Source organism: Eubalaena glacialis, chromosome X (assembly GCF_028564815.1).
Source record: "Eubalaena glacialis isolate mEubGla1 chromosome X, mEubGla1.1.hap2.+ XY, whole genome shotgun sequence".
NCBI classification, from domain to species: Eukaryota; Metazoa; Chordata; class Mammalia; order Artiodactyla; family Balaenidae; genus Eubalaena; species Eubalaena glacialis.
In genome coordinates, this window is record NC_083736.1 from 40,739,204 (window position 1) to 40,754,064 (window position 14,861).

Consider the following 14,861-nt stretch of genomic DNA (forward strand, 5'->3'; position numbering starts at 1 on the left):
GTTCTTGGCAGCAGCGCAAATGTAGCAACGAGTGTGGGTGGTGCAGTAGGAACAGAGGCCATTTTCTCATCAGACAAGTTCTACAGCCCAGTTCTGGGCACTGTTCCTAGAACTGAGCCTCAAGCTTGTTGCTCCAGCCCTTCCAAAGATACTGTGAACCACCCAGGATCCTTTTTAAAAATTCCTTTTCTGCTTAACTAGCCAGAGAGGATTCTGCTTTTTAAAAACTAAGCCCTCACCAGTACAAACAACACCATCAGGCAGTGACAGAATCAAATCAAAGATCTCGGTCTTTTTGATTCCCAGGCCAGCATTTTTTCGATGACATCACATTTATTTATATTTAATGCTTTTAGGAAGGTTCAAAATGCTGTTTTCAAAAATGTATGCTGAGGCTCGTATCTCAAAGATATAGTATGGACACTGTCAAAGTGTCTATTTGGTTCAGGATGAGAGTACATGTTTGAGTGCTTTGGGAATTTGTCTTGGTTTTTCCTTCTGTTCATATAGATTCATAGACTAGTGGCTTCCTTAAAAGATGTTAGTTAGGCTTACAATAAAAACACCAATAACAATGTACACAGAGTTGTTCAAAAAAAGATAGAGCAAAACCACATAAAAGGCGAGATAACTGTCTGAGATAAATCAGGATGAGATCATTACAATTTTCTAAGCACTAAATTTATAATCTTCTTCCTTGAAGTAAAGGACAGTAATGGGGTGGATTATATTAATGTTTCCCAACCTTGGTCCACCAACGGTGATGTTTATTTTCCACCTTCATGGCCTCCAAGTTTTTAAAGGGCTTCTTCCAACCTCATTTATTAAAGAATGCTTTCAATGACCTCATCAAGAGTAAATACAGAACTTACTGAAATATCGAAAACAGGACAGAGATTCCTACTACTATTTTCGGTGACTATTTCAAACTATTCCAACTATTGGGATAAAGGGTTTTCATTTTCTAGTGTCCGCTATGCAATACAGTGTGCTACAATAAGAACTTTACATATGTTATCAGATTTATTCATCACAACAGCTCTATGCAGTAGGTATTATTACCATCCCCGTTTTGTAGGTGAAAACATTGTTCAGCAACTTACTCAAGGCCACCAAGCTGACAAATGGCAGAGCTGAGATTTGGATGCAAGTCTACAAGTCTAAAATTGAATCTGTTTACTACATTATACTACCTCTCTCAGGAAGAATTTTAAGTTTACAAGAACGAAAATTTCCTCGAGGCTGTAAATCTTGGAATTTATTACATGGATGCTCACAGGAAATCTCCTGATCCCACAGTTGATAATGGGGGTCTGAGGAAGAATGGTGTAATAATTCACTACATTCACTGAGGCCTGAGACATGGGGTGCTGGAGGTATCTAGGAAAGACTCCAGGGTGAACCGGGCATGTGCCCTGCCCTTGGAAAAGAGGTGAGCACTGAGCACACAGAAAACCAAAATACATGCAGGCTACATGGGACGGGTGTCATCTCTGATGGGGAGATCAAGGCTCGGGGAGGTGGCCGGAGGGAGGGGCTGGCCACGTCTTCCCTGGCACAGGGCCCTTGCTGCTGCTGTCGCCTAGGGTTCTGAGTCCAGGGCCCCCATCAAGAAGCCTCACCCTGCCCATGTTCCCACCTGCACGAAACACTAGCCCTGCCAAGCCTAGTCCCTGCCTGGCTCCCTGCTGAAACCTGCCCGTCAGGTATCGAGGCTCTGAGAAAGGCTCTCTGCACTCTCTTCGATAACAATCCATGGCTGTCACAGGCCAATCTGACAGACCATGAAAAAAGGGTCCCAGAGAAATAGGTCCGGCCTAGAGGCAGAGCCAGTGAGCCCCACAAGGCAGAAGAGAAACACTCCCTCCCAGAAGTGCCCTCTGTTTCCACCTGTCCCTGCATTCCTTCAGGTCAATTTTGAGGCAAATATCTCAGGAAGGCCCACAAGTTAATCCAGTATCCATTATCAACCATGGCACCTTATGCAGAGATAGTTTATTAGCTCCTGCCCGCAAGGTTTCCCTGAGTAGCTGTGCAAATCTCTGAGAAGAAAGAAAATGCCCGGGGCTTGGACTGCTGCCCAAAGCAGCAAGCCCGGGCTCTGAGGCGCCAGGTACATACTGAGAGGGCCAGGTATGTAAGCAGGGGAGAAAATGAGGGCCACAGAGGTGAAGCCCAGAGGCCTACACTGCAGTCCTGCCTCCGCCTGCCCACTCTACTACTTCGATGCACAAATTTGAAAAGGGAACATTTTACAAGTGTATTCATAAACCTACAGAATGTTTCAGAATGTCAGCGCCTAGAAGGGGCCTTAGAGACCATTATATGGACCAAAGAGTGAGGTGTAGGTAGGTGAAGTGAGTTGCCCAAGTCACGTGACTTGTGAGAGTCGGGACTAGCTCTCCCTGACTTCCCTACAGTCAGAGACAGATTTCCCTTCCCCAGAGCAAGGTAATCAATTATTTACTTGTTTGATGCAAACTTTAAACAGAATGTTCCTTGAGAAATAGGACCATTCATTACATTATTCAACGAACACCTATTGTACTTGGCAGGAGCCAATTGTGGAGGCAGGGAAGTAAACGAATAACTCAACACGGGCTACCAGTGGATAATACAGGAAAAGCATTTAGCACGATGTATGGTCCACAGTAAGTGCTCGATAAACGGTGACTTCTCCAAAAGAATAATTCGAGTGAGATGGAAATAAGGGAAGAGATGGAGGCAAGGGTCCGATCATGACCAAACTCACATGAAACACTAAAAGGTTGGGATTTGCCCTAGAGCAAAGGAACGACATGATCAGATTTTAGGGAGGTCACTCTGGCACAGCTTTGGAGGATGAGTGTTAAGACAAGGAGTCCAGGTGAACAGATGAAAAGCTGAACTGCAACAGTGAAGCTAGAGATGGAGAGAGGTAGTTTAAGAAGTGCAATTTCAAGAGGGTGGGAGAGGTCAAGATAGGGGAAAGACAAGGTAGAGCCTGGCCCAGGCCCTGGGGACAAGTATGGTGGCCTTTAACAAGACAGGGTCCCCGGCTGCAACTTTATGGGAGAAGAAAATGAGGTCAATTTAGGGAAAGTTATTTGGGGATGCCTTAGGGACATCCAAAGGGGAGATGTCTCGGAGGCGTTCGTATTTCCAGATTTATAATTCAGGAAAAAGGTCTGAGAATGAGGAACTAAATGGAGAACTCAGCCTTTAGCTGGCAGCCAAAGCAGGGGGGGCTGGATAAAATGCAGCTACTCAACAAATATTCACACCCAGGCACTGTGAAAAGTGATAAACTTAAAGCAGAAAACAAGAAAGAGACGGTCCTTGCCCTCAAAGAGGTTACGTTCTGGTGAGAAGAGCCAGAATATACACTCATACGTACATACAGAAATAAAAGAAAAATATTAGCTAGTAAAAGCTCCAAGCACATAATTAAATTAGGATGTGGTGTGATAGCAACTGACTATGTACTTTCTTTGCCTTTGCCCAGGAAAGAACATGAAGAGCAAAAAAGAGGACTGAAGACCATGAACTAGGGACCCACAGATGGCGTAGTGCCCGACACCAAGCATATCACACGGACCAGGACGTCTTGACGCCTCTTCTGCACTCTCATCTGGAGACAGAACCCCCAAGAATAATCCTAGCATCTCATTATTCCATTCAGGAACTGTGATATGTAGTGAGCCCAGCACGAGGTGCCAGGTTTAGGGCAGTGAACAGGGCTGTCGACATTCTAATGGGAGAAGACACACCCAAGCACACACACACCAAGTACAGCTATCTAAATAAACTTAACTGCAAGCTGTGCTAAGTGCTATGAAAAATATAAACAAGGGGCTAAGAAAAACAGTGAGTGATCTCCTTTAGGTAGAATAGAAAGAAATCCCCTCCAAGGAAGCAGCATTTACAATGAGTCACAGGGTTTGCCACGAAAAGGATGGTGGTGTGGACGTTCTGAGCAGAGAGAACTGCGTGTGCATAGGCTTGGAGGAGGGAAAGAGCTTGATGTGTTTGAGAAAGCAAGTGACTGACGGTCAGCAAGGCCAGAGGACAGAGCTGGAGGAAAAGAAGTGATGACACGGGAAATACAGAGTTGCATCGCTCAAGGCCCTGCCGGCTGCAATAAAACGTTTGGATCTTATTGCAAGCCACTGAAGGGTTTCTCAAACCAGGTACAGCCTGATCTAATTTCTGTCTTAAGGAACTCCTGTCCAGGAGAGGGCCTAAATATTGGGAGCTGGTTCTTTCTGAGCATCTTTCTGAGGCTTGAGGTCACCCTGCAATCACACAGCGTGGCCATCCTTTATTCCGCCCACAATTAGGGTCAGGCCGCAGAGCAACTTTTCCTTCTTGGATCTCCTGCCTGGCCTAAATGCTTCCCCCAAAGCCCCATAAACTTACTAAAGTGTTTCCAATAGACACTGCTAGAGTACTAGGAGAATGGATGTTTTTGTAAAAGAACACAAAATAATAAAACGAAACCACTCCCTCATTTCTGATGGAAATTCGTTTTCCCCTCCACTGCTTTCCATTAATCCATGGCCTGAGCAATTGTCTCTGCTCTTTACCCTGTCTCCATTTATTTTCCAAGAGGCCATGAACATGTGTACTGCTATGAACAATAACAAAGAACTATAAATTCTTATTGATCCCAGAAGCTCGGGAATTCTAAACAATAAAAATATGTCCTCTGACTGCTGCTCTCAAAAGAATGTTTTGGAGGCACAGAAGAGCTTTGTTAAAATAACAAATGAGCTTTGGGGACACTCTGGGCCTAATGGAGGGCTCGGGTCACCAGGTATTGATGCAACAGGCAACTTCAGACACAAAGTTAGAAAGACCTCCCTGCCACCCTCTCCTGGGCTCACGTCTTCATTTCTCAGCCACATCTTGACTGTATCAAGCTGAGCTTCCTATATAGCTTTCAGCCACTATTGTTTTTAGGAGCCAGCATTCTCAGCCTAAAGAGAAAGTCCCCTTTGTCCTCCATCTGTGATTTAATTTACATTCTCCTGAACGCTCCATTCACTTTGTTTTCAGGCTAAGAAGTCTCACAATTGTACCAGACCCTGAATTTGAATTTCCCTGTGTTTCTGCTGTTTGGAAATTTGCCTAGGTCAGTCACTGGACAGTCCTAGAATTCAGCTTAACCTTAGAGAAAATCTTTATTGTTCATGATTTCTTATAATACTTCTAACCTCTGTCATATATTTTCCCCTTGATTTCTACATTTTTGTGTCTTTCAAAATACATACGTGTGTGAGCGTACATACACACAGATGCATACATAGCACCTTTCCTCTGATAATTGCCGAAGTTTCCACTATCTTTTCCAACTGGATCGCATTCCTAAGGAGATGTCCCTCCTAGGTTCCTCAGATTTCAGAGGGGTGCTCTTAGCTGCACTGTTTTCCTGGCATTCCCCTGATCCTTCAATGCCCTGCGTGATTCACAAGACAATGTGCCCAACTGACTTACTATGCCTTTGTCTCTCTGTTCTCCCCTGGGAACTTCTTTTATATGCAAATGCATAAAATTTACTAGAAATGGGCAGAACTTGATCACAAAGTAATACGAAGGTAAAGAAATACCAATTCCTAGTAAAAAAGTATGTAGGAAATTAATGAAGAAACACTAGGGAAGAAATTGTTCTTTCTGTTCTTTGGACAATCTTGAGGAGAAAACAGATTACTGCTAGCAGAATATGGCTTACCTGAATGTATTATAATCCACCATCTTCGTGTGCATGCAATAAGCAGCTGTAAACGCCTGCTTGAGCTCTCTGGATTTTGATTCTTCTTGTTTTATCTTTTGTAGGGCAAGTTCAATGTTGCTCATAGGAAATTGGAAAGGGGAAAAGAAAGATATTTAAGATAGGGAGCCCAATCTTCCGGGTGGCCAGCAAAGAGACTTCATACTGTGAACCTTGACTTAGCTGGCTATGTCTTTCCATAGAGACCAACACAGAGAAGACATGACCAGATTTCTTCAGCTATGGCTCTAGGACAACGAGTGACACTAGCACAGGGCCAGATCTGAGAGAAATGCACTTAAGGGACAGCGGGCCACAGGAATCAGAAAAGAACCACTACTCCCACCTCAGCCTCCTCCCTTTAACCCTTGGACATTGACCCAACATGTTGGGAGACCCTAATGGAGAGCATGGGGATTCAAAATTGAATAAATGGACCCCCATCTTCCCCAGATCTTTAGAGTGCGCCCCCAGAACTGTCAGCCACCAGATGATACACGCACTGCAGTCCCCTTACACTCACTCTCCAGGCAGCCCCCAGTTCCTGTCTCCTACACTGCGATTTGGCTTCTGACTCTGTAAGAATACTTCTTATTCAATCCACTAAAGCATAAGCTTGTAAATAACTACAGCAAAGAGCTAGAAAAGGAGAAGACTAAATACAAAAAGAAAAACATTGATGGTAACTTAGAATAAAGTTCATCTCTGCCCTGGGAAGGGGGAGGCATTCCCTCCCTTTTTTGCATTTCCTTTAATCTGTTTCCATGATAGGATTAGCTCTTTTGAAAAGACTCCTCAGACTGATATTAATCTTTCTCTGCTTAGAATGTCTTTGTTAAGGGTAGTTTTAAGATAATGCAGTTTTCACTTGGGATGCTGATACTAGATAATGTCCTACCCTGCTTTTATCTTTCTGAAAGGAGAAAAGCCCTTTATGTCTCATATATATATGAGATATATATATGTGTGTGTGTGTCTGTGTGTGTGTATTCATGCTATATATTTTTTATATTAAAGTACAGGTTTGCATTGTGTTTGAAAATGGAGCTCTAGTTACAATAGCTATTGTAAATTGTACACTGACTGAGCTTGCTATGGGCCACATAGAGCTAAGCACTTAAAACATTTTCGCATCCAATCTTCATAGTAACTCTCTGAAATAGCCACTGTTGGTACTCCCATTTTAAAGATGCGGAAAACAAAGCTCAGGGAAGATACACATCTAAGGCCCCTCAGCTTTTAAGGAGTCAGGTTTCCTAGCCAAGCCTGCTGGTCTCCAGGAATCTAACTGCCCTATTATTGAGCCTCTCACCTGACTTCAGTGCTTTTGAAGAGCTACCGGCTCATGGTGTCACGCTAACCCAAGTTCCTAACGTTGCAAATGAAGAGATGGTGTGGCAGCCCCAGAGGGTGCTGCCCAGGCCTGCCCTCAAGAGGGACCACGCAGAGAAGAGCACTGGTAGCGGACAGCCCCCAGCTGCTGCACCTTCATGACCACTGCAGCGCTGCAGCTTTCAGAGACCCCACGGAGGCCACACTCTCCCCAGACTCTTACCATCCAGTGACTGAGCAGGAAGGAGGCACCAGAGCTGGGCCATTCCTGCCGGACATGGGATTTCTCTGATAGCTAGTGTTTGCTCCAGGGCTCCCCATTGGCCTGGTGCAGACTTTCTCAGAGCTACGCTGTGTCTGAGGCTCTTCCCACCCCATCCTCCTTCCTTCCCTCTCCTTTCTCAGGGATCAGACCTACATCCCAGTCTCCCCACCTACTCCTGTTCCCTCCCCCTTTATCCTTCATACGCATTTCCCCCAAGACATCTCTCGCATGTCTAAGTCTGTCTTGGTACCTGCTTCTCAGAGGACCCAAACTGATCCGGGTAACGTGCTATACCCAGTGAGACTGATCTTAGCAACTTACCCCGAGCATTTTACATATAAATGAAACGGAATTGGTACTGTATCTATATAAATGGCACATAAATATTATTATTTTCAGGCAGACTTTTTAAATACATTATTTCTAGATAGATTCTTCAATAGTAGGCAATGGTTCTGAGATATACGTGTTTGCACACCGGACTAGTCCACACTTAAAAATCAAGATTTTGTCAACATGTTATTTTTACTGACCGGCACTGCCATAATGGAACTTTGAGTAATAGTACCCATGTGCCATACTATTTCAAATGAAAAAACTCTTGGCGCTCACTGTTGCCAATTTGTCCTTGGATTCCCATTTAGGCCTCAGGTGGCTCCTGTTATGGGAAGCTGCAATCCCAGCAACTATCAGGTTCCCTTGGGGTTTCTGTTTGTTTAGGTCTTGGCCTTCTCTGCAGGCCTGTGCCAATTAACTGGGACAGCACAGTGTGTGGCACCAGATTGTCTTCCTTTCCGATCATTGCTGAATTTCTTTCTGAAAACATTGTTAGCGTCAGCGGAAAACCCAGGAAACTTGATTCAACCTTGGGCCTGCCTCCTGCCTGTGCCTGGCATCCATGATGCTGGGCAGTGGAAAACCCAGCACATAAACAGAGGAGACCAGGCCCTGGCCTCTGTGACGGGACCTGTGGCCAAGTCGTGCAGATCCATTATTCATGCCCACATGTGTGAAAGCACAATGTAAAACTTGTGGCAAGATGAAGAAGAAAAGGCCTGGAGTAAGAAAAACAGACTGCAGAGTGCTGAGAGGTGAGTCAAGAATTACACCAAGTGAGTTCACCTTATCTGAATTCCTCTCCATGTAGTTTAAGGTATACACATCAGCACTGACCAAAAGAAATAGGTAGCCATTCACGTTCACTTTGGCTCCAACATACAGCTCCTCAGCCTTGATATATTCTGAGAGTTTACTTTTAAAGACTTCTTGTCCAGGCTTCTTAACACAAATTCTTTTTAAGAACATCCCACCAGTATACCCTATAGAAAAAGAGAAAAAAAGTTAATGAGTAGGTCTTGTTCTTAAAAGAACCGTACAGGGCTTCCCTGGTGGCGCAGTGGTTAACAATCCGCCTGCCAATGCAGGGGACACGGGTTCGAGCCCTGGTCCGGGATGACCCCACATGCCGCAGAGCAACTAAGCCTGTGCACCACAACTACTGAAGCCCGCACGCCTAGAGCCCGTGCTCCGCAACAAGAGAAGCCACGGCAATGAGAAGCCTGTGCACCGCAACAAAGAGTAGCCCCTGCTTGCTGCAACCAGAGAAAAGCCCGCGTGCAGCAAGGAAGACCCAACGCAGCCAAAAATCAAATAAATTAAAAAAAAAAAAAAAAGAACAGTACAACTTGCCTTTAGAGTTACTTCATGCTCAAACACAGACCATACAACTTAGCTGTGAACTTGTGAACTCATACTACGTATAGTACTTAAGGGAAGAATGAGGCAGTGGGTCAAGAAATGAGACTTCCTAGATGAGTGTGTAAAGAAGAAAAGTGGCATGGCATTCCAGCCTTTTCTTTTCTTGCTCTACTCCCTTCCCAGTCCAAACACTTAAATAAACACTTAGCGAGGACTTGCTATATGCCCAGCAGCATCCTGGAAACTGGGACATCAGGAACCTCTTTAGAGCCTGCCTGAACAGTACCAGGTAGAAAATTTCTCACCTGAGCTTATCTTCACCTATTTGTCCTTATACTTCTGCTGACATACAGATGAAATGTAAGATGCGCCATTTCCGGAAAGGAGCTTACTGAATTGTTTGAAGATAACTATGGGAGTCCCCTGAACTCTTTTTTTCTACAGGCAAAATATCTTTGCTTCTTTTAGCGATGCCTCATTTTTCTTACTTTCCAGAATTCTCACCGTTTCCTCTGCTCTTTTCTGGGCATTATTTGGGTTTTGAGCTCTTGGAAAGCAGTGAGCAGAGTTGAATGCGGGACTCCATTACCTTCTAACTGAAAATGAACTGAAATCTTCAAACCTGTGAATACAACCTGAGACCAGATGAGCTTTGGGGATCAGCTTCATCACACTCCTACCACTCGCAGAAACCAGGGGTGGTGGAAAGACACAGGCTTTGTAGCCAAACAGAGCTGGAGTCCATCCTGGCTCTGTCATTTGCTTGCTGGATGATCTTTAGGAGTCATTTAACCTCTTTGAACCACTCTGAATTCTCATTGGTAAATGGGAATAATATTTGTGGGGGGCCATGAAAATGTACTTCTCAGATTGCCTGCTGCGGGGAACAAAGTTGACAGAAGGCTCCAACTGCTATGTTCTGAAATCTATCCCCAGATTTGTGCCGAGGTCATGCTTCCCAGAGGCTGCTGCCAACACATGACTGAGCAAGGCAGGGATACTAAGGCAGGCCCATTCCTGCAAGATGGGAGCTCCTCCGACTGGTGACTTTGGCCCCAGGACTCCCAGTCAGCCTTGGCAAAACTTTCTTAGAGTTTCACTGCAGTCTAAGACCTTCCCCTTTTTCCCTTTCCTCTGTCCTTCACAGGAGTCAGACATGCACTGCAGTCTGATGGCTCTCCTGGCCTCTTCTGGCTCCTGCCACATTTTCCCTCACCAGCATTTCCCCTAATACATCTCTTGTACATTTAATCTCATCTTGGGGTTTGCCTCTTGGAGGACCGGGACTAACACAAAACGTAACCTCATTCAGGTCTTCTAAGGATAATAGTAGGTACTCAATCAGGACTGCTATTATTACCAGCAAGCTTGTAGTTGACTGGCGTCACCCTTTCTGTTTTATGAATGCTGCAATTGGTTTGGCCATATCGTCCCCATTCTAGATGTATAGAGTTGATTTTTTGACCTTCAAGAGCATGACTTTATATTCATCCCTATTTGATTTCATATTTTAAGATTTGATTCATTATTCAAATCACCGTGGACCCTGACTTAGTTATACAAATTATTCATTATTCATTGGTGTGCTGAGTGGCTCATACCAGCTCATAAGGGCTGGTTGTTAAATTTTCAAGGGATTTTGCAAGCCAGTTGTTAAAACTGTTGGTTGCTTGAAATTGGCCATGGTTTGGGTATTTGCATCATGGAAATTGACAAACAGTACAAAATAGAGCTTTTAAAATTTTTTCAGAGAGCCGGTTAACCAGCACACCATTGATTATTCTTCCGAACGTGTGTCTTTGGCACAGATAAAAATGTTGAACGTGTTGGGACAAAGAAGAGAGCCCTACAGTTCCATAATTTGGTAAGTCAAAATCAATGGCTCTCTTCAGCAATGGCCACCCTATCAGTCTACTGCAGAGAGGCACTCCGTGGGCCCTGCAGCTGGGACCTTGGCAACAGCCTCAACAGCCAGAAGGAAATAGACCCTGAAGATTAAATTTGTCAATCTGGGATTCTTGTCCTAGAGCTAGACAAAAATTTCGTACGTCGTACTATCAAGAATACAGATTTCTTCTTGTCTTGCTAGCTGTGCATGGAACTGGTGGTAGCCAGACCATGATTTTGAAGCCGCTGGATTCCACAGAGGTGCCTCAGAGGCCACGGAGGAAGTAGGGAGAGTGCCTAAAAGGAGATGTCCCAAGTCCCCCAGTCCTGAGCCAACCAAAACTGTTCCTCTTTTATCATTTTATATGTCTGGGTTCACATTTAAGGGATCTTTGTAAAATGAACTTTAGTGGTTAAAAAAAAAAAAATGAAAGCCACTCTCTTAGATCATCTAGGCTATAAAAATCAGACCATAGGGCTTCCCTGGTGGCGCAGTGGTTGAGAATCTGCCTGCCAATGCAGGGGACATGGGTTCGAGCCCTGGTCTGGGAAGATCCCACATGCCCGTGAGCCACAACTACTGAGCCTGCGCGTCTGGAGCCTGTGCTCCGCAACGGGAGAGGCCGCGACCGTGAGAGGCCCGCGCACCATGATGAAGAGTGGCCCCCGCTTGCCGCAACTAGAGAAAGCCCTTGCACAGAAACGAAGACCCAACACAGCCAAAAATAAATAAATAAATTAATTAATTAAAAAAAAAAATCAGACCATAGTCCCTTTCAACATGAAGAGACAGTTAATTATTCTGAGGAAACTGCTATGACAGGTATGTCTCTTACCTGAATTCCTCTCCATAGGTTCAAACACTGAAATTGTGTCATCACTGAGAAAATATGAAATAACAAACATCCTTTCCACATCAGCACATTTGTGTGTGATTAGTTTTGCAAAACAACGGAGTGTATTGCTTATGTTGCTGTAGCTAAATGGAAGAAAAATGAGGGTTATAGCATTATACAAGTAATCTGCCACATATTATGCGTGTAAAAAAACCTGCAGGGGCTTCCCTGGTGGCGCAGTGGTTGGGAATCCGCCTGCCAATGCAGGGGACACAGGTTCGAGCCCTGGTCTGGGAAGATCCCACATGCCGCGGAGCAACTAGGCCCGTGAGCCACAACTACTGAGCCTGCGCGTCTGGAGCCCGTGCTCCACAACAGGAGAGGCCGCGACGGTGAGAGGCCCGCGCACCGCGATGAAGAGTGGCCCCCGCTCGCTGCAACTAGAGAAAGCCCTCGCACAGAAACGAAGACCCAACACAGCCAAAAATAAATAAATAAATAAATTTTAAAAAACCTGCAAAAGGTATGCTATGTTTTTTTATTGAAGTTTAATTGACATATAACATTATATTAGCTTCAGGTGTACAACACAATGATCTGATATTTGTATATATTGTGAGACGATCACCACAATAAGTCTAGTTAACATCCATCACCACACTTTTACAAAAATTTTTTTCTTGTCATGATAGCTTTTAAGATCTATTCTCTCAGCAACTTTGAAATACGTACTATAGTATTATTAACTATAGTCATCATGCTATACATTACATCCCCGTGACTTATTTATTTTATAACTGGAAGTTTGTACCTTTGACCCGCTTCACCCATTTCACCCACCTCCCATCCCCCAGGTGCGCTATGGTTTTAAGATAGTAGCATAAACTCTCAGAGGTTGAAAAAGTTCAACCAACTTCTCATTAAGGCTATAAATCTATATGCAGAGGCATTTTCTCGGTTTGTTAAAATCTCTTATTCTTTCGATGTGCAGGGTGACACATTGGGAAAATGTACCCAAAACAGATGTCATAAACACACTGCTCAAACCATCTGCATTACATGGTTGTTCCCTACTCACGAGGCTGGTCAACAATCACAGTCATGTCAGCAAGAAGCACAGCACCTGGTCCTCACTGCCTGAGCAGGCCAGAGGCTGCGCTCTGCTGGTGCCTAGAGCCACCTCCCCATTTCACCGCCCACTTTCTCATGCCCATTCCTTATCTTTCTTCAAACCCCACATCGTCTCCTCGCTGAGTCACTCTCCCAGTTCCCCAGCAGCCCCCTAACTCCCTTCAAGGGAAAATTTACCTTTTCCCTTTCAAATGCTATATTAAATATGATAGACCCGCCTTTCGTAACACTGATCACCCATATCATAAGTCGCCATTACAAGTCTGTTTTCTGAAGGCAAGGACTGCATCTTATTAATCATTGTCTAAGACAACATTTTTTACATTCTAAGTGCTCAAATGTTTGTAGAAAGTTTTTATAAGATCCGTATAGATTGGAATTTGCACTTAGAATTCTGTGCATGAATAGTCTAGAAGAATGAAGATGGGATCGAAGTCTAGAATCAAAAGTTCCCAAAATTGATTGCCTGGTCTTGGAAGAAATTAATTTATGGTCTGTCAGCAGAAGCATGTCTGTGGATATCAGCTAGTGAAAGGTGGACTTCATGACAAATACTGAACCCTTTGGGAGGTCTCTGATAATCAAAATCATCACCCCAAGGAGGCACAGAGTAAAATAAACCATGTACTTAATCCCTTCCCTGTCACAACTCTAAGCAGAGAGGGCCTCACTTTCAGTCTCGTATGCTGAAGTTCATTCTTTCCTTGTGATCACACTGATTTAAAAACAAACAAACAAGAAAACTTATTTGTGATTTGCAGAGGCAGAAGGTGCTTTTCTCTGCTCCTTTCTTTGACTGCCCAAGGAAGGAGGGCTGAAAAAGCATGGCGCCATGATTCACAGCTTGAGGCCTCAAGTGAGATGGGAAGTAGCAATCTGGAAGGCTACCCCGAGGGCAGCCCTGGCAACACAGCCAGATCTCCATAGCTGTTTACTTAGTCCCTAGTTTCCCAGGCTTCAGACAGACCTCATACAGCATAGGGGAGGAGAGCAGCTATACCTTCTCAACCATCTTCTCTGGTACATAATTGGATTTAAAAGTAACAAACAGATTTGGTAATCCCCTCTCATGAAAGACCCATACTTTTACAGATGCCTGAAATATCATTCAAACAACTGAATGAGGTCTAATGTCAGGCCAAATGAATACAACTGCAAATTTAGCTTCTTAGAACTTACATAAATGTATAAGAGTATATGTTAAGTATGGATCTTTCATGTTTAATATGCCCTTTTTTTTTTAAACCTAATTCTAGTGTTCTGGACAGCTTATCAATCAGGAATATAATCTACTCAAACAAAATCTTTAGACCAGTCATTCACAAACTTTGCCATGTATGAAAGTCACCTGGGAGCTTGTTAAATATACAGAATCCAGAGTCCTACCCCCAGAGGTATGGATTCAGTAGTTAGCTTGCAGCTCCAGAAACCTGCATTTTTAATAAGCTCCCCAGGAGATTCTGATGAAGTCATCCCCAGAGCACACTTTGAAAAACACTTGCAAGTAGCTTCAGACATTTCCTTGGCTAATAAGCTAATTATCAAACTTTTCTATATACTCTTTTTATCACAATATGCCCAGCACTCAAAAAAATTTTAGCATTTTCCCTGCTCAATCTGGCTTCCTGGGCCATTGATAGTCAGGTTCAAATACTTACACATACAGCTATTTGTCATGACTGCCAATAATACACTCTCTACTCAAGTCACACAAGCCACTTCACTTAGTGCCCCACACTGTGCTTGTTTCTACTTCCAGGCCTTCGCTTGGTGTCATCCCCTCCCCCAGGGTACACCCTCATCCTGTCCTATGCCTGTCCAGAGTCCTGTCCATCCATTTGGGCCCCAATCAGTAGAGCTCTCTTTGACCATGGCTGCCCACCCAGCTGACCACCTATTCACGCCTCCTGCACTGACCATTATGCATGGCACCCAATTTAGCACTGTATAGACTTGTATTCTT

At 44.2% G+C, this 14,861-nt stretch overlaps 1 protein-coding gene across 1 annotated transcript in view; it reads right to left on the reverse strand.

The window, feature by feature from the left end:
• The window catches only part of EFHC2 (EF-hand domain containing 2), a 158,975-nt gene that overhangs the window by 77,419 nt on the left and 66,695 nt on the right, over positions 1-14,861 (reverse strand). Inside the window, 3 exon segments of the mRNA XM_061178968.1 lie at positions 5,711-5,843; positions 8,471-8,665; positions 11,768-11,910. Coding sequence (XP_061034951.1) covers positions 5,711-5,843; positions 8,471-8,665; positions 11,768-11,910 — 471 coding nt within the window.